General features: G+C 51.7%; 1 protein-coding gene across 4 annotated transcripts in view; it reads right to left on the bottom strand.

The window, feature by feature from the left end:
- Positions 1 to 20,243, bottom strand: part of PHACTR3 (phosphatase and actin regulator 3) — a 278,305-nt gene that overhangs the window by 94,943 nt on the left and 163,119 nt on the right. For all 4 annotated transcript variants that reach the window (XM_033186939.1, XM_033186938.1, XM_033186941.1 and 1 more), the window contains exons 2-3: positions 8,302 to 8,463; positions 3,681 to 3,758 (exon numbers count right to left, since the gene is read on the bottom strand). In XM_033186939.1, coding sequence (XP_033042830.1) covers positions 3,681 to 3,758; positions 8,302 to 8,463 — 240 coding nt within the window. The remainder of the gene's footprint in view (positions 1 to 3,680; positions 3,759 to 8,301; positions 8,464 to 20,243) is intronic.

Raw genomic sequence — 20,243 nt, 5'->3', positions numbered from 1 at the left:
CCAGAGGGAGCAAACTCATGCCCTGGACGCTGCCTCAACCCCCAGGAGCTGGCGGGCTCTTTTCTGCCGGCCGTTCCCAGAGGCCAGCTCCCTCCACCAGGCTGCCCACCGGCTTCAGGGCAAGCTCCAGGGTGTCCGATGTGTATGCGCACGCGTGTGTGCATACGTGCGCGTGTGTAGGGCAGAGGGCAATCCTGGGATTTGTAATGGCCAAGGAAGTTCAAATGTGAGTTTTGATGGGGTTCAAATGAGGCTCCAGGGCCACTGACAATCCACTCCCGCAGCCTCACAGGGCCTGTCCCACATGAAGCCCCGGCCACCTTGCAGGGAGGCGCATGAGCCTGGCCGGCCACAGGAGGGCGCCCCCGACTGCAGATGCGTCCCTGCCGGCAGTGGAAGGCGGTGGCTGAAGCTGGTTCCTTAACCCCAAAGCCAGGAAAGCGCTTCTGCTCCTCACCCTGGAGAGTCCTCACACCCACAGCAGAGGCGGCGGCACTGCGTGCCCACCCCGGAGCGGCAGCCCTCACGCCGGGTCCTCCCCTGAGCCGGAGAGGGCAGGTGCACAGCCACCACCACCAATTCCAGTCATCCTGCAAGAGGGTCTGACCTCAGGTCGACCCAGTGAGAACAGGCATTTTTGAAGCCAGTGCAGAACGGAAACCGCGGTGCAGGGAAGGATTTAGCCCGGAGCCTGTGGCCAAGCATCTGCATGGATCCTGTTATTACTGCACGTTGATTACAGGTTGATTACAGGTGGCACGCAGTAAAGGATTCAAGCAGCACAGAAGAGTCGACTGTGAACAGCAAGTCCAAGTTCCCTCTCAGAGCAACCTCTGCTGCCCCGTGCCTGATATTTCCCTGCAGAGACACTCGGGCTCCTGGCAGACCTCACCCACTCGCACTGTGGCTGCCCCAGCCTCCCGCAGAGCGTGGTTATGCCTCTGCCACCCCAGCCGGTGTGTGGGCAGGGAAGATGGGAGGCGTCTTGACCCAAGCCCCTCTCTCTCTTCCGCTTTCTCCTTTCCTCCAGCACAACCCACCATCTCAAGGTCCCTTCCACCGCGGGGACTTGCTCTTGCTGCTCCTGGGGGCTGGAAGTCACTCCCTGCTTCCCTGTCTCTTGGCTTTTCAACCTTCCTGCATCAAAGTTGGAATCAGCTGTGGAGGATGAGGACGCGCTGCTGCCTGGGTCCCACGCCCAGAGCATCTAATTTAACTGCTGCCTGAGCGGTGGAGGGTTTTTAAAGCTCTCCAGGTGATCCTAATATGCAACAAACTCGGAGAATCAGGCTAGGTCCTCCTGCCCACCTGTGGACCCCACTCAACCATCTCCCGGCCCCAGAGGACCAGGTCAGGTCCTGTCTCGTGTTCTTAGGGTGCCATGTCCTTCACCACACTCATCGCCGTCGTGAGTAGCTGACTCTATGTGGGATTATCTAATGGTCCCACTGGATGTGCGTTCAGAACAGTATTTTGCTCACCTGTGTCCTCAGCAGCTAGCACAGACCCTGGCACATAGTGGGCCCTCAATAAAATGTCATGGCATCAATTTAGGAGCGCATTTGCCCTCTCAAGGAAAGAGACTGTGTTTCAGGTCACTCTAGTCCCTGGTCCATAATCATTTAGCAAGCGAGAAAGTATGGAAGGTAGAGATGAACAAACCACAACATGGAGGCCACTCCAGTCCCCGCACCTGGATTTGACATCTTTAAATGGTTGACAAAATTATATAAAATTCAAAGGCCAGTGGCCATAAGTTTTCTTGGGACACAGCCACGCCCTCTCATGCATGATTTGTCTCTGGCTGCCTTTGGGCTACAAAAGCAGAGACAAGTAGTTGCAACAGAGACTGCACAGCCCCCTAAAATATGCACTATCTGACCCTCTCCAGAAAAGGTTTGCCGACCCTGATCTAAAGTGATTCTGTAAGACCGCGGGTGTGTGATGTCGCCGTCAGAGGCACGGAAGCCAGAGACCAGGCTCCCACGGCAGCAGGGTGAAAGCCATGCTGTCAGCCTGGCTGCAGCCAAGCATGCGTCTCCAGCCTCTGTTCCGACTTCATCAGAAAAAATCATCCTGCAAAAACTCAGAGTGGAAAAAAGCCAATGCTCCTAGAAGTTTTCCCCTTTAATTATTCAAACTATAGCTTCATTTTTGAGAGGAATCAAGTCTATATACTTACTCTTTCCTCAACAAAAGTAATATATTTTTAGAATAGATGAAAACAGGCCCTAGCATTGTTTTCATCTTCCTTTCTCCTTCCCTAAGATCCAAAGTCATGCCTGTTGGCAACATATTCAAAATGCCGAAGTTTGGCACTTTTTTGCCCCATCCAAATTAAAATCCTCCAGATTTCTAACTCAGCAACCGCATTCCTCCAAATCTGAGTATCACAACAGAGCGTTAAACATCTGAGTGCCACGGGACTTGACACCAAGCTTTCCTCGCACATGTAAGGTTTTATTATCACTATTAAGCAATTTCCCATGTCGATTTCCCCTAAAAATAGCATCATCAAAATACTTCACTCCTTGAGTCTAAAGAAAGGAAATGATGACAAAGGCTTGAGCCCACAATCGGGTTTGTGCGCTGACAGGCCCTGCTGCATAAAATCTGGATTCATTTATTTCATGAGCTTCCTTCCTAATTCCTGATATTTGGGCCAAATTACAAAGACACTAGTAATATTTTAAGGCTGAAGCAGGGAGAGAGGAATTCAATATATTCATGCAAGCCTCAGGAAATTGGCTGTGCATGGCTAGATTCCTTAAATCAGGAGGCCAGAGCTTGGTCCAGCTCCAGACAGTCTTCCAGAGGAGTGAGGTTTTATGAAACCTCCTAACCAAGATTTAGCCTCTCAGGGAACTGGAAAGCACCAAGGGCTAGTGTCAGCATCCAAGTCCTGGGCCTCACACCTCCAGGAAGCCATCACAAAGAGAAAGACTTGGGAATTAAAGAACTCTGTTCAGTTAATTGCATGAGCGATAATAACTGGCCTTCCTGAAAGATGGAAACAAAGACGATTATGTAGACACCACTGAGATTAAACTCTCTAGACGAGAGACCAAGAGATGAGGATTTGTTCTGCGTCTCTGTTCTCAGGCTGCAATGACTTGGGGCAGTCACCACCCAGACCCTCACACTCCTCATCTGCAAATGGGATAACCACTGCCCCCATCCTCAGGGATGCTGGGAAGACCAATGAGACAGGGCATGCAGAATACCCCACCCAGCCCCAGCATGTCCTGAATGCTTTCTACATGGTGGTAGTAGGAGTAGGTAATAGTGGAATTAAAAATAATTTGCACAAATGGAGAATTGAAATGTGAATATGAAAAAAAAAAAGTTAATGCTGAAAAAACCATTGCTGCCACTTTAAAGGAATCGGGATAAACCACCAACTTTTTCATGCACAGCCAGCTCTGTTAGACATTCCCCAGGGAGTCATGTCATGAGGGGGAGCTCTTCAGCTCAGTAATGGGGTCTCCCATGCCCTTGGGGGCTGGACCAATGGAATGGCTCCTGACATGAGGCATTTCTCCAACCTTGCAGGCTTCATCTGGACACAGCCCTCTTCTGATTCTACTCCGTTTCTGATGGGCTTCCTGGATTCATGTGAGACTTTTCATTCCGCATTCCCAGCACCGTGCCCTTCCAAGCCAGGGGCGGGTCCCACTTACCCTGCTCCATCATCTCCAGCAGTCCCTTCTTGATGAGCTCCTCTCGGCCTTGCCTGCCGGCCATCTTCTTCTCCAGCGCTGCCCAACACACAAACACACAGTGAGTCTTGGGCAAAGGTGTCAATGGGCCCAAGCCACAGCCAATGCCAGGCTCAAGTTTACAGACCAAAAACAGTGAGCTAGCAGGCGCCTCAGGCTTAGGGGCCTGGTCCACTGGCAAGGCCCAACTTTCTTACAAAGCACTCTGCTAAGCAATGTACATAAACCACAGCTAAAGCACAGTGCACACCGTGGATATTCTACAGCAGTTGTTTCTGTGATGTATCTGGAAAGCCCCTCCACATATAACGCCCCTCTCTAAGTTAGCTCCCGCCAGCCATTCCTGCCCTTCACCAAATGCTGCTTAACTTACCAACCAAGGAAAGCGCCCTCCCTCTGCCCCCAACACCTCAGGCTCCTTTCTGTGGTTCCTGTTAGCCTTTGCTAAGTGCCTCCTGGTCCCTGTTAACATCCACTCAGATGAGATTCTTCTGTGCGGCTCTCTCACTAGAGCTTCTTCCAATAAACACAGGTTAAAAGCTTCCAGTCTACCAGATGGACAGAAAGGGAGGAGGCCAGCCCCCAGTCCCCTTCCACCAAGCCTAATTTGCCAGATCTTTCCCAATTCCACTTTCAGAATAGCCTTTCCTGCCTCCCCTTCCCGGAGCAAAACACTTGAGCGATGCCCCCCGCCTTCTCCCATTCTCCCTCCGCTCACAGGCAGGCCTCAGGCTGCTTGACAGTCATCTTCTTCCTTCCATCAGGAAAACTGTTTGCCTACAGGTGAGCCCCAATTTCCAAATACAAGACCACATAACCACCTCAACCCTTTCTTTGAAAGATGCACCTTTGTGAGGGCTGTTTCCTCTGCTGTGATGCTTTTCCCCGCCTTTCCCAATGAACCAATTACATCTCAGCTCAATGCAGCTCAATGCAGCCTCCTCACCTGGGTCTTCTGGGACCACTGGGCCCAAAGCAGTGGCCGCCCTGCTCATCTCCACCCCAGGGCCTGCCCAGTGATCCTGCCATTAAGCCTGGATCGCAGAGAGTCCATCAGTGTTCTGTGTGTGCAAGGGGCCCTGCCAGATGCCGGGGACCAGACAGAGTCAACCCACCTGGCTGAGCTTAATGTCTAGGTGGGGAGGCAGATGACAAACAGGCACTGGCAATGGAATTATTTCACATGTTCAAAAGTATTTCCTGAGCATCTGCTACGTGCCAAGTGCTGAGCTGGGTGCTGGGGAGTCACAGAGGGCAGAACCCCTGCAGCCTCACGGTCACAGGTGTGGGCTCCACTGGGGGAACAGGCCATGGTGACCAGGTGTTCAATCTATCGAAACCCCTTACACATTTACTGAACACCTACTGTGTGCCAGGCACCATGTCAGGCACATGAGATTCTGCCGTGAGCAAGACAGGCACAGCCTCTGCCTGAGGCCAGCACAGGTGGGAGGACAGATGGCAAGTGTCTAGAAATGGGTGAGGAGGGATAAGTCAAGCCCGGGGTGGGGGATTGGTTGGGGGGAAGTTGTCTGGGGAAAGCCATCTCACTCTTGACCTCCGGGGTGGCTTCTCTGAGGATATTTACCCTAAAGCCAAAGGATGAAAAGGGAAACCCAAACCCAGCAGGGTGGGGACAGTTTTGGGCAGAGAAAACAGAATTTCCTTTCTGTGGTCCCAATTTCCAAGCCAATTTCCAGGTGCCAGAATTGTGGATAAAACTGACAAAGTGAATGCTGACCTTGGGAGGTGTCAGCAAGAGGTGGCAGCTAGGTTCACAAAGCAGATGAGAAGAACAGGGGTGGAGGCCTCGAGCTCTGAGTGGACCCCGTCCCCAGGCCAACACCAGGCGGTGCTCATGGTGATCAGCCTCAGACATCACAGGTGTTTGCCTGCACTGACTCGAGGACTTCCCAATGACCCAAAGACACAGCTGCGAGGATCTACTCTCCCCCTCTCGGGGATGGGGACATCAGTGGTGGTGCAGCTTGTAAAGGTGGTACAGCATGTAAATGGCTGAGTGGATCTCAGCCACCTGCCAGGGCAGGCATGGACTGAGATGCCGCTCCACCCTATAGCCCGTGAGAGCCATCTTCAGCGTGTTCCCCCAGCCTTGCCTGCCAAAACCACTGCTTGCTACATATTTCTCTTTCAATCATCTTTGTATTCACTTCAGCTCATCCTAACCCGTGATGCCTGTGAAATCAGGAATTTGATATGCTGAAACAACACCCCCCGCTTTAAGGGAAAACAGTGGTTTGGAATAAGTAAACAAGATGCAGCATTCGAGTTTCCCAACGCCCAAATGATGGTCCTGAAGGTGGGGATGCTGCAGGTAATAACCTCGAGAACTCCAATGCCCTAGGAGGGTCCCCAGAGCATCTTGCTGGTGAACTCACACAGCACAGCTTGGAGTAGGCCAAAGAACCCAGAGTCCTCAGAAGACAAACCTCAGCCTTCCAGTCCCACTGCTGGGGGCAGCAGGCCTCTGAGAACATCAGAGACCCACCTGAGGTCACGGAGGTCACTCTGCTCCAGTTCCCCGGCCTTTCACTGCTGCACAGACGTGCCTTCCCCAGCTCAGTGCCTTTGCGAGGGCTGTTCCCACTGCTGCGATGCTTTTCCCTGCCTTTCTCAATGAACCAATGACATCTCAGCTTAATGGAGCCTCCTCACCTGGGTCTTCTGAGACCACTGGGCCCAAAGCAGTGTCCACCCTGCTCATTTCCACCCCCAGGGCCTTCTCATTGATCCTGCCATTAAGCCTGGATTGCAAAGAGCCGATTGGTGCCATGTGTGTGCAAGGGGCCCTGCCAGATTCAGGGGAACACATGGACCCTGCCCACCTGGCTGAGCTTAACATCCAGTGAGGGGGGCTGCCTTGCAGCCTCGTCAGAGTCTGGAATTGACTCGCATGCTGGTTCACTTGGTGGCTTCCACACTTTGTCACTTGACTCCCTACTTTGCAGAAAGCTCTGGATGGGCAGGGCCTGGGCCCCTCCTGTTGGTACTGGGCACACAGGAGGTGCTCAAGATCTGCTGAATGATGATGCTTGTTCTGTTTTCATTTCAACAAGAATTCATCTATCAACTTCTTGGTTGGTAAAAAAAAATAGTAATAATTTTGTAAAGCATGCACAAAAGCATGAGTGGAGGGCCTGCTGTTGGTGTTGACCACTGCTCCTGCCATGGGCCTGGGCGCTGTAACACCTGGCCTTCGTCTCCACCATCCTCAATGCCTGGAACCCGTGCCTCTTCAGAGCTGGAAAGGAAATGGGACCCCAGGGACCATCCGAGGGAACAGCCTGAGATGGGCACTTGCCAGGGCTGGTTCCTGAGACCCAGGACTGATTCTACATCAGCAGCTCCCTCACTAATTGTTTTTAGGTGTCGCTCACAGGTGTGTGGCTTGGAAGCGGGGGGGTGGGGTGGGGTGGGGTCCTGGGGTGGTGATGCAGCCTCCTCTGGGCTCTGCTTCTCAGAACACTGCCATCCACAGAGCTCAGGCTGAGGAGCCGCCACACCTGGCTCCCAGGGTCCAAGCCTCAGCCCCGCCACCTGCTGGCTGTGTGACCCCAGGTGAGTTTCTTCCCTCTCTGGGCCTGTTCTCCATCCCTACGATGGGGCAGGGTCCTGGGGAGTGCTGGCCTACCTAGCAGGAGGTTCTGAGGGTTGAGTTGGCTTCTCCGAGCCAAATGCTGGGGGCTGTGCTCTGCTGTTATGTGCCTTATGGCTGCTTGTCCCGTCATCAATGCCTGTGTCCACCCTGTCTGTGGTTCAGCCTCATGGCTGCAGTTCCCAGCGTGGATTCCGAGGAGGCAGGGGCAACAGGACCAGCCATCACAATCCCACTTCCCACAGAGCCAGGGCTGGCAGGGTGGGAGGTGCAGCAGGAGGTGAGTGGAGGAACCTTCTGGATGCTTTGGTGGGAGGCTGTAGGGAAGGTGCGCTGAGAGAAGGCGCGCTGAGGGAAGGCGCGCTGAGGGAAGGCGTGCTGAGAGAGCTGAGGAGCCAGGAGCAGCCTGTCTTTCAGGAAGAGAGGCCCAGAGGGGTCAAAGCTGAACCGAGGGCCTCAACCCTATGAGTCACCAGGGGGCTCTTGGCCAAATAACCCGCATCTGTGGGGGCAGGCCAGGCCCCAGCATCCTCCGAGTGAGACTGCAGGTACCAGAGGTGAGGTGATGCGGGAGTCGCGTGGGCCGGGGGCTCACCATCCAAGTGAGGCCAGCGAGTGAGACCTTGCTCCAAAGCCAGTGTCTTGGCCCAACCCGGCCCTAAGTGAATGAGAGGCTTCGTTTTTAACAAGGTTCCAGTGGACTTGTGGGCACCTTAGGGTCTGGGCAGAGCGTCCCACGTGGGGTGCCTGGTGCCGACCCCACCCCGGGGCTTCAGGGAGGCCGGGTAGGCCCTGGAGGGGCCAGCGGGGTAACTTGCATGGCTCCTGTGGCCATCGCAGGCCATGAAGCACAATGTGCCCCTCCTGTGCGGGGGCCGGGAAGTCACAGGTCATCAGGGGCTGTGGCACCATGACAAGGATGCTGGTCCCAGCCAGAGCCTGCCCATGCCTGCACCAGGCCCTTACCTGACGTTGTCTGCTTCAGTTTTTCGTTTTTCTTTTTCCTCCATTTCCAGGGTTTGAAGATCCTGCCCAGGGTGGCCAGTTTGCTGTTCCTCCTCACAGGGGGAGTTCGAATCCCTGAGACCAGATATTCAGGACGCGCCGGGGGCGCTTGGTCCATCTCATCTGGAAGACGAAAACCAAGGGGGGACCTCAAGTGACCAGCAAACCTATGTGACTCCTGGAGGCCCAAGATGACGACCTCTCTCACCCTCAGGGGTCACCAGTGATCCCCCAAAGCCTGGACCCCAGGAGGGTTGTCAAGCAGTGTGCCCACAGTGGCCACGGCCGCTCAGCAGCGTACACTGAATTTCCCTCTGTGAGACCCTCCCTCCTGCGCCCCACTCATGGCCACCGGAAGCCCTCGCCTTCCGCCATGTGGAGCACCACGTGTGAAGACACTCCTAATTCCAGAACGAAACGCTGCCTGCTCCAGACCCTTGCTCATGTTCTGCCCTCCATCCACGCTGCTCTGCCTCCCGGCCACTTCTCTGCCTCATACATTTCAGCTTCTCCATTGAATAGGACTTTGTCCAGAGTCTTTACCTTCCTCTTGTCCCAGACAGGGTCACTGCCTTGTCCTATGCCCATGAAGCTACCTATGTAGGCACTAAGCAGCTGCAAAGCCCTCTGCTTGCCTGCCCTCCCACCAGGCTGCCATCTCTCCTGGGGCAGAGGCCAGGCCTCGGGCAGCCTTGGACCCCAGCGCAGAGCCAGGCCGGTGAGAATTCTGAGCGAACGGCTGCAGAGTGAGCACGTCTGTGAGCGGGCAGAGGAAGCAGTGCTCCTAGGACCCCTGCCTTGTCCATGAAATGGCCACATTTGTAGACTCTGGGACGCATGAAGATGAATGTCCCAGGAAGCTCATGGCAGTGCTGTTTGTTGTAAAAGAGACTGGTAGCGACCTACATGCCTGTTCACAGGGGACTGGGTAAGTCATCGTCTGTCCTGTCAACGGCCTGTGTGCAGATGTGGAAAGAAAAAGTGGATCTCCATGCATGGACAGGAAACTGATCTGAGATAAAAAGGCCAAAGAAAACCCCAGCTCACGAATTCACACGCACACGCCACCAGTGAGTGAACAGCGGTGGTATACAGGCGCACACTGGTGTGTGGAGAGAAAATGACTGTGGGCCCCCCAAAGAAACGGAGAACCCCGGGGCTGGGCACAGTGGCTCACGCCTGTAATCCCAGCATTTTGGGAGGCCGAGGCAGGCAGATCACAAAGTCAGGAGTTCGAGACCAGCCTGACCAACATGGTGAAACCCCATCTCTACTAAAAACACAAAAATTAGCTGAGTATGGTGGCGGGTGCCTGATATCTCAGCTACTCTGGAGGCTGAGACAGGAGAATCGTCTGAACCTGGGAGGCAGAGGCTGCAGTGAGCCAAGATCGCGCCACTGCACTCAGGCTGTTGGCAGGCAGGGGAGAGAGGGAGATGTGCCTCACAGGCTGTTTTTGTAGCACATGCCGCGTGTCCCTTAGTAAGAAAGATTAGTTCGAATGAAACAAAATGCAACTAACAAAATGGTAAAGTTAGAGGGGCTCACGAAGTAAGCCAGTGTCACCTCCATCCCACGGTCACAGTATAGACCAGAGTTCAGGCCATCACCCAGGCAGGACTGAGAATAAATGAGCACATTGTCCCAGATGCCTCCTGGGACAGGGAAGCGATGTTTCTTCTGGCAGCAACAAAGACCTGAGTCGCATCCAGACTCCGATTTCACCTCCCAGTGTCACCAGGGGAGGAAGATCGCAGACCCGCGGGGGGCTCCCCAGCACAGCGGCTGCCACAGGCGCCCAGACCTCTGCCAGCACCCCTCACCCTGCGAGCATACACACTCCCCCACAGCCGGCTCAGCCTCCCATGGTCAGAGTGCGGTCAGTTCCATAGCCAGCAGGTGAATTTGCCTTGTTGCCTATAGAAGGGGCCGGGAGCCCTGAGCTGATGCAGACCTCAGAGCCCCAGGACATGCTGGGAGAAGGGCTGGAGGGCGTGGCTAACACAAGGGCTCACCTGAGGAAGGAGGTCACCTTTGTCAGAGAGGACAGGGAGGGAGGCCACCAGTGTTGGGAGGGGAAGGGGCATCACCAGTGTCCAAGGGGCTGGGGGTGATAATGGGCCAGGCCCCTCAGACCCAGGGAAGGGTCCCACTCCCAACTTTCCCACCTAAGGCACCCCATGCATGCCACCAGCTGCCCCAAGGAGGCCCAGGATGGCCTGCTCTGAATCCAGGCTCTGCAGCGCTCAGCCTGGGCAAGAGTCATATGAGTCAGCACCCGAGGGCCCAAGGCCCCACATGGCAGTGACCTCTGTGCCCCCAGTGACAGGCGGCCTGCCTGGCAGCCTCTAGAGCTTCCACAGGGTCTGGCTTCCAAAGGGCTGCACCTGTCTCTAGCCCAGGGCCTTTGAGTAAGCCACCCAGCCCCTTGGAGCCTCGGTTTCCACATCTGTAAAAAAAAAAAAGATACTGTGATAATCATTCCTGATAGGTAAGGTTGAGAGGAGGACTCAGTGTGGTCATAAATTCTGGAAAGGCCAGTGCAGTGACTCATCCCTGTAATTGTAATGCTTTGGGATGCCAAGGCTAGAGGATCACTTGATCCCAAGAGTTTGAGACCAGCCTGGGCAACATACAGAGACTCCACCTCTACAAAAAAATATGCTTGAAAATTACCCAGGCATGGTGGTGCATGCTACTTAAGAGTCTGAGACAGGAGGATCACTTGAGCCTAGGAGGTCAAGACTACAGTGAGCTATGATTTGCAACTGTACTCCAGCCTGGGCTACAGAGAGAGAGACCCTGTCTCTAAAAATAATTTAAATGGAAAGCAATCTGGAAACAAAGATAAACATCCATGATACACAGTTTATTAATTGTTTATGTTATCATCCATGTAAAATAATATTATCTGTGTCTAGACTTTATAGTCACTGATTAACATACCATGCCAGTGCGGGTCACTTTTGGTAAAAATTTCTATTATAATAATTTCTATTATATAAGCAATAGAATAATTATGATGGGGTAAATGTTGGTCACTGCCTGTGGAGGACCAGGAACTATCCTAAGGCATTGTCCTATTTTACCTGCACAATAAATCTATGAGCTAGAGATCATTCACTTTTATATCCATTTTACAGATGAACACCCTGAGGATCAAAGCCATGAGCCATTTTGTTGTTGGTCTCAGAGCTGGGAAATGCTGTGGCAGGGTAGGACCTTGAGCACCCTGACTCCAGAGACCCCTCTCACCTTCCAAAGCTGCATCGAGGGGGACCCAAAGCAGAACATGGAAGGATGGGACACCAAATCAAGAGGATAAACCAGGCCTGCCCCAGGTGGGTTGGGGCACGAGGCCATTGTCTCCAGGCATTACTAATAGAGTGCCGAGATGGTTAGGCTTTGTGTCCCCACCCAAAGCTCATCTTGAATTATAATCCCCATAATCCCCATGTGTCAAGAGAAAGACCAGGTGGAGGTGATTGGATCAGGGAGGTGGTTTCCCCCATGCTATTCTCATGATATTGAGTGAGTTCTCATGAGGTTTGACGGTTTTATAAGGGGCTCTTCCCCCTTCGCCCTGCACTTCTCCTTCCTGCTGCCTTGTGATGGTGCCTTGCTTCCCCTTCACCTTCTGCCACGATTGTAAGTTTCCTGAGGCTTCCCCAGCCATGCTGAACTGTGAGTCAATTAAACTTCTTTCCTTTATAAATCATCCAGTCTTAGGCAGTTCTTTTTTGTTTAATTGGGAGCACTTCTTTGTAGCAGAATGAAAATGGACTAACACAGTGTTAACTGTGCTAGGTGCTGTGTCCACAGATGCTCCACAGAGCAGCCCCATGGGGAAAGACAAGCCCAGGAATGTCATGTTTGACATTCTGGGCTCTGCAAACCATTAAGGAAGCTACAGCAATGGCATCCTCTGCCATGTTTTTGGGGTGACCCCAGCACCTAGTGCCTGGTACCCAGTGGGAGCCCAGGAAATGTGTGGAACCAGGGCAGCTGCAGAACACCGATCAACCACAGATCCTCCTGGTCACCCTCTCTCCAAGGCCACGAGAGGCAGAGGGATGTACTGGGGTCCTTCTCTTCTCAGAGACAGTGCATTCCATGTTCTCATCCTCTCCTTTCCTTCCTCCACCTACAGACGCCAGATGGGAGCAAGACTGTGACTCCACATGGCCCTGGGGGAGCCGGCTGTCCTGAGTGTTCTTGGCATAAGGGAAAGGATGGGCTGGGTCTCCCCAAGCCTCCAAGTTCAGCTGAAGATGAAGACGAAGATCTCCAGGGATGGGCAGAGGAGACGAGGATGGAGCATAATCATTGCTTTATTTATATCTCACCTCCTTCACAAAGGATCGGCAGCAGTCACCAGAAACACATGCACAGCTGTAGGATGAAGGGAGTGTCAGGAGGGAACTGGAGGAAGTAGGGTCTGCTCAGGGCCACAGCATCAAGGAGTTAGGGGGTCCCCACGACAGACACCACATGGGCTCCAGAGAAGGGTACTTGTGTGCCCTGAGCTTCCTAGCAGCCAAGGCAAAAAGGAGCAGCACATAAAATAAACTACAGATCAGACCCTGAACCCAACTCTGTTTGCCACCTGCTTCATTACAACCCTGGTCCGGCACCAGCATCCCTGCCCCAGCAACTGGTCTTCCTGTGATCCGATGTCTTAGAAATAGAGCTCTAACCCTATCACTTCCTGCTCACTCCCCTGTCTCATTTAGGACAAAATCCAAGTTAATCACTAAACTTGTGCAGCTCTCTGTGCTCTGCTGCCCCTCCCCCTTATTATCATCCTTACTGTGTGTTAGTGCTTGCCACATGCCACGGAAGCCAGTGTGATGTAGCTGTGAAGAACACAGCGGCTGGGACCAGGCACCCCAGGCTCCCCTCGTGGCTCTGCCACTTACTAACAGGAGGTTGAAGCACTGACCCCACTCCCCACTCCCTGCATTCCCCTTGCCAGGGCCTTGCTTGGAGGCATGATTGCTACTTCTTGCTGTGGCTATGTGACTGCTTCCACTGGTGGAAAGTGGGCAGGAGGGGCAGTGGCTTCTCCTCCCTACCACCATCACTGCCAGGACCACTGTCACCATCTTCACTATTTTAATCAGCTGCCTTCCCCTACTTCTGCCCTAGTGGCTGGAACAGGTTCTGGGGTTCCCACCCCGTCTCTGACACACAGTGGTCCTCACAGCAGAGCTGAGGGCTGCAGAGGGAGCACTTTGGCCCCAGAGAAGACTGCACTCCTCCCTCCCTTTAAGAATTCACTCACTCACTCACTCATTCATTCACTCACTCATTCACTCACTCATTCACTCACTCATTCATCACTCATTCACTCACTCACTCACTCATTCACTCACTCACTCACTCTCATTCACTCACTCACTCACTCGAACTTTCAACAAATACATACTGACACCAACCATGTGCCATGTATCCTAATAGGCACAGGGTGTGCAGAGGTGAACAAAAGAGACAATGCCTGCCTTTGTGGGGCTGTACTCGCCTGTGGGAGATGAACAATGAATAAAAGTGTGAATTTAAACAGTCCTGGCTCACCCTATGTGGGATAGCACTCATCACTATTTCTTGCCTTACTCTTTATTTTCTCATCACAAGTATCAGTTGGTGTGCATACACACACATGTGCACATGCACACACCCGCGCACACACATGCACACACACGCACGTTCACACACGCACACACACGCATACACACACACGCACACATGCGTGCACACACACACACCGACGCATGCACACACACGTGCACACACACACAATGCACGCACACGCATGCACACACATGCACACGCACATGCACACACACATGCACACACACGCACATGCATGCACACACTTATTTGTTTGCCTGTTTGGAGTTGTTTCCACTCCTCCTGCCCATGCCCCGAGCTGAAGCTCCTGACTACAGGCCCTGGATGGATGTTTGCAGCTGTATCTCCAGTGCCAACAACAGCTCAGGCATGTGCCGGGGGGACACACAGAGCCCTGAACCAGGATCCCTACAGACACAAGGAAGGACAGGACCCAGGGCCTGCTTGGGGAACCTTGGGGGCAGGTGCCGACTGACTGACTGTGACAGGGAGTGCTCCCGAGGGCTGCCCCAGTGGGGAACAGGACGGGGGCTGTGATGGGAAAGGGGCAGGCTGTCCCAGACAGGAGGGAACAGTGGCTGAGAGGCATGGATATGCTGGGGAGGCAGGCAGGGTCATAGGCAGGGACTTGAACCTGATTCAGAATTCATCAGGGAGCCACTAGAGGGTCTTCAGCTCAAAAGACTTAAAAGACCCTTTGCTCCTAAACCAAAAATCCAATGCATTGACCAGGACAGCAGCTCCTGAAGGGGTCAGGTGTCATCAGGGGAGTGAAGACCCCATGCCCAGGGTCCTGGGGTAGAGGCTGCGCTGCTCTGCATCCCCCTTGGGAGGAAGTTCCCTCTCCCCTCTGTCTTCCCTGGGGTGGCTCAAGCCCAGGACTGTGCCAGGGGAGGGCTTGTGAGAGCTATGACTCTCCGCCCAAGAAGAGAAACTTCAAAAAAGTGCTGCTTGGAGGAGAAAACTACTTACAAAACCCCCAAGGGCAGAGGACATGAGCGCATCACTGAGGTGTACAGCGGGGCAGGTGTGGTCATCCACGGCACGGTGTGGCCCGCGGATGCTGGTGGGCAGGTGTGCACAGAGCAGGTAGGTGTGTACCTCTGAGGGTGGGCAGGTGAACACCTGCAGAGCCAGTGTGCATGGGCATGGGTGGGTGTGCACCTGCATGGGTGGGATACTATCTGTGGGTGGGTGCGTGTGGCCCATGCACACCTGTCCACAGAGGGAAGGGACAGATGGGGAGCACCTCCCCTATTCCAGGAATTATCTCGGTGTCTCTCCCTGCAGTTCCTGAGGAACTGCCTTCTCACACTGGGGAGACTCTGGAAGGTGCAAACACATTAGCAGCCACCGCCCAGCCTCTGAATAACAGCAGTGCCAAGTTCCACTGCACCTCTGCCACCTCTGAGGCATTAGAGGTTCATTAATGGGAAGTGTTTCTCACACCTGGCATCTGTGTGAGGCAGTGCCGCACACGGCCTCAGTCCTCAGATGATGGATGGGGCAGCTGGACCTGCCTTGCTGATATCACACACTTGCAACTCAAGGGGCAGGCTCCAGCCTCTTTGGCAGCTCCAGCCAGCCCTCTCTCAGGCCTCAGGCTCACAGCAGCTGGTATACTTGTCCCTGGGTAACTGACTCCATCCCTTTCCCCCATCAACAGCCACAGAGCTACGAGGCAAGAACTGTTCTAGGACTGACGGAGCTTACAGGCTAATTTCCATGCGTGGCACAGGGCCAATCCCTCTATTCACATTTCCTTCCATCCTAGCTCTGATCACTCTCAAATTGTGTCCTGGGATTCACTGTTCATTGACTGTCATCTGCATTTCCCACGGGAACAAACATAAGCTCCATGACAACGAGAACCGTCACTCTCGTGCTTGTTGCTGGGTCTGTGGCATCTTTGCTGGTTCCTGGCACCTGGGGGTGCTCAAATAAACACCTGCTTGACCTGTGAATCCGGATGCAGGGCTGCCAAATGCTGGACCCAGGGTCTGCTGCTCATGCATCTGACTTTGATGTCCACCCTTTAGTGACATCAGGTACTTTTTCATCTTCATCTTTTATCCACTAAGGTATCTTATCTTATCCTTCCACTTCACAGAATTCCCCAAAAACATATTGGAAGGAAGGCCCCATATCTGTGCGGGAGTGAGGTCAGGTACCCAGTGCCGTGTGCTGCACGGCTGACTTCTTAGAGAAGAAAGGTGCCATCTCTATCAGACAATATTGGAAAATACTTTTTTCCTTGTTTGTTTCATTCATTCACTCACAAACCCATTCATCATATCGGCCTGCTATGTGTCAGGACTGCTCCGAGTTTCGACAGAGCAGTAAATTGCATCAACATGCCCGCTGTTTCCCGCTGCATGAAGCTCATGTATTTATGGAGGAGAAAAGAAGAAACACAGAAAGTGTAAGGCAGCCTCATAATGTGACATGAGCCACAAGAGAAGCAAATAAGAAGCTGCGATATGGCCTCTATTTCTTCTTTGAGTCCTTACCTGTATCACCAATTCATAGTGGCCATTGTCTTTGAACAAAGCACAGTGTCAGGCCTGAGGGACAAGGTGGTGCTAGGCACCCTCTCTCCCAGGGGACTCAGTGACCACAGAGAAAACTAAGGTGCGTGGAACCACCAGGAAGAATCGAGAAAGAGGGTTATAACAGTAGAGGAAGCAACTTTTCCTGCTTGAGGGTGGGATAACTCTAAGAAGGCTACTAGAAGGTAGAGGAGGTAGTGGGTAGTGATAATTGAGTTGGTACTGGAGGTTGAGTAGGATTTTAGTAAAAAGTGCAAATTCATAAATGCATGGCAGTACACGGTGTTTGGGGAACGGGGGGTCATTTGGGGAAGTTAGGTCTGAGGTCCCCAGTCTCTAAGGCTCAGAAACCCAGTAAAATTTCCACATATAAAATTGGGATCCACACAGATATGCTAATGTCCATTATGCCAATAATGATGAATACACACACGCGCACACATACACTACACAAAGCAATCATCTATGAGCATCACCACTTACTACACATAATAGGAAAAATATAGTCTCAAAAAAAAAAAAAGAAAGAATTTTTAGGCCTGGGCACAGTGGCTTGAGAAGCCAATGCAGGAGGGCTGCTTGAGCGCATGAGTTCAAGCCCAGCCTGGGCCACACAGTGAGACCCTGTCTCTATAAAAACTAAGGAAAAAATTAGCTGGGTATGGTTATGCACACCTGTAGTCCTAGCAACTCAGGAGGCTGAGGCAGGAGGATTGCTTAAGCTCAGGAGTTTCAGGTTACAGTGAACTACGATTGCACCACTGTGCTCCAGCCTGGACAACAGAGCAAGACCCTGTCTCTTAAAAAAATTAGTTGACTATACATTTGTAAACGAAAAACTAACTGCATCGTTCTTAGTGTTCTTAATTTGCTGGCATGGGTATGTGCACTGGAACTTGAGAACCCTTAGGCTGGAACTTGCGGTCAATGGAACAGAGTTGACGGAGGTGAGCTTGGGAAGGCATGTGGGGACCTGACCAAGAAGAGCTGTGTGTGGCTACGATAAGAGTCCTGGGGGCAATGTGGAGTCATTGAGGGACCTGGAGCAAGTTCAGCCTTGTGAAAAGACCACATGGAATCTTGGTGAGGATGGCAGACTGTAGGGGGAACAAGGCTGAAGGCCGGAAGGCAGGGCATGGGGGCACCCAAACATATGGAAGAGCCAAGGAATACGAAGGTTTGTTTTTATCATCACTGTCATCAGCAATGGCAGCATCTACTGAGCATTTGCTGGGCAACAGGCTCAGTTCTGAGCACCTGGCATGAATTTGCTCGTTGTATTCCATCATAACCCTAGCAAGCAGAGAACTATTTTCATCACCTACATTACAGATGAGGACAATGAAGGCACACAGATGTGCAATAATTTCCCCAGGCACATGCTAGTTAGTGACAGAGTGGGGCTTAGAACTCAGGTCATCTGCTGTAAGAGATCTTAACCCAACAGCCTCTTTGACAACTCCGCCTCTCTCCCAGTCCCGTGCTAGATGACACAGAGCAGATGATAACACTGCTGTCTAAGATCTGGGAGGAGGAAGGAGAAACAGGGCTAGGAAGAAGTTAACCATTAAAGCAACATACAATAACCTCACGCAGAAGCACTGAGCACTGAAAAACCAATTGCTTGTGGCCAGGCTGCAAGAGATGTGGCTTGACAGCCATGTACAGAAAAAGTGCTGGGCATTTTCAGAGAGTGACCACCAGAATGGAGCTGAACCTCCAAAATCAAGTTTTAAAAATAGATTTCAATCTCCCAAATGTAAAAGTTCTTGGTTTGACCTCCTCCACCCCTAGAAAATTCCTAAGTAATGACTGAAGAGCCTGATATTTTGGGTGTGCTGATCAATAAAAACAAAACAAGGGTCACATCATCCAAGGACAAAGTGAGACCATTTGACAAGTTTCCTATAGTCACATTGCTTATAATGGAGGAATAAACTGCTTGCTGGTGTTGGGTGGAGGGCAGAGAGGGATGCAAAAAAAAGGAGTGAATTTATTCAAAAAAAGGGAAGAAAATACTGCTAAATGCCCAGGGCTGTATTCCCTAAACCTTGTAGGCTTTTTCCTACAGCCCTGCAAGTTCATTCATCAGAATCTGTAATCTGATGACAGCCCTTTTTTGATGGAATAACTGCTGACTTTTCCAGTATGGGGGAAACAGAGACCTCAATAATTGCACAGTGCAATTCCTAGACTTAGGGCCGGCTCCCTCCTTTGGCACCTAGCACAGTGCCTGGCAGATGTGTTGAATGAATGAGTGAGCAAATGAATAAATGAATGAATGGATTGATCCCGTGGTACAAAAACGGAAGCAGAATCAAATGCAGGCAGGCCAATGATTATTAGCAATGACCTGGAGCTGTCCCACTGCCTCCTGACAGTGGAATGACCTGGAGCTGTCCCACTGCCTCCTGACAGTGGAAGGTAACTACAGTTCCCGAGCCACCTCCGGACCTCATGTTGGCCATGGCTTCTTCTAGCTACCCCCTCAGCAGCCCTTAACTCAAAGGACATCTCCTTTCTCTCCTTTGCTGGTTAGTGGAGGTGCTAAGAAGCACGGAGAAGAAAAGACAAAAGCCTGGCTAAGCTTCAGAGTGAATAATTGGCGCCTGGAAAATTGTGAATTGAATAAACACTTAAATTTAGGATAACTTATATTTTAATGCCCAAAGGGAGGCCACCAAAATATTTTGCATGTTTGTTCCAGGCAAACAACCCTAACAGGCAGGGCCTATGTTTTCAACTCTACTTTAGGTTTAAAAAGTAGAGGTTCAGGGCAGGAAAGCATTCGTTCAAGGTCACACAGCTGGTAAATGGCAGGTCTGTCCAGGCTCCCTGATCTTCAATTTACCATCTAGGCATGACACCAGTGTTTCCCAAAGTGTTTTCCATGGAACTCTAGTATAGGGAGATGCTGGGAGGATTAACGTAGTTGGAAAATGCTGTCTGTACTAAAAGCCTCTTCATGAGAGCCCCAATCCATATTAGCATAGTATAGGCTCTGAGAAGTCCTGCAGGAAGAAATCGTATTCAGTTGTTTGGCTAGATTTTCCTAAACAGATCTATCAGACAATCCCTATTTACACCTTGCTGCCTAGACTGCAATAACCCCACAAAAGCTATCAAATAGTTTGAGCACTAAACCCAGGACTAAGCACTTTGAATGTATTCCTGCTAAATAGTGTTAATAATTTATTTTTTGGACTATACAAGTATTTTTTCCACTATCTGTATTCCAAAGATAACAGGATTCTCTAAGATCTAGGCAGAAGTTGGGCCTCAAAATTTCCCAAGTCACTAAGCTTCTTCTAGCTGTCTAAGGCACCCTGCACAACAATGATGCTGAAATTAAGACTACATAAATGGGCATCACTGATGCCTCTGACACCAGTGGAAAAATCAAGACATTATTAAAGTGGCTTCTTTTCTTCCTCATATGTATTGTGGAAAAAACAGCACATCTAACTAGAAAGCCCATCTGTTTAGTATCAACCCCATAGCTCTGCCAATGGTTGCTGGTGCCTGCCAGACATATGGTCAGTTTTCCAAGTGAAATTCAGCTCAAATCTGTAAATCAAGTGGATCTGAAAATGCTCTATAGAATTTGGCAGCACAAATTCAAACATGAAGAGGATGGGGAAGGAGAAAGGTGGAATCTGGAAAACTGGCTTTGTTGTTGTCATCATTGTGATTATTTTTTGTTATGTGGCTTACTAGGATGCG

This window comes from Trachypithecus francoisi, unplaced genomic scaffold (genome assembly GCF_009764315.1).
Source record: "Trachypithecus francoisi isolate TF-2019V2 unplaced genomic scaffold, Tfra_2.0 Lachesis_group21, whole genome shotgun sequence".
Taxonomy (NCBI): Eukaryota; Metazoa; Chordata; class Mammalia; order Primates; family Cercopithecidae; genus Trachypithecus; species Trachypithecus francoisi.
This window is presented reverse-complemented; position numbering and strand designations above follow the sequence as displayed.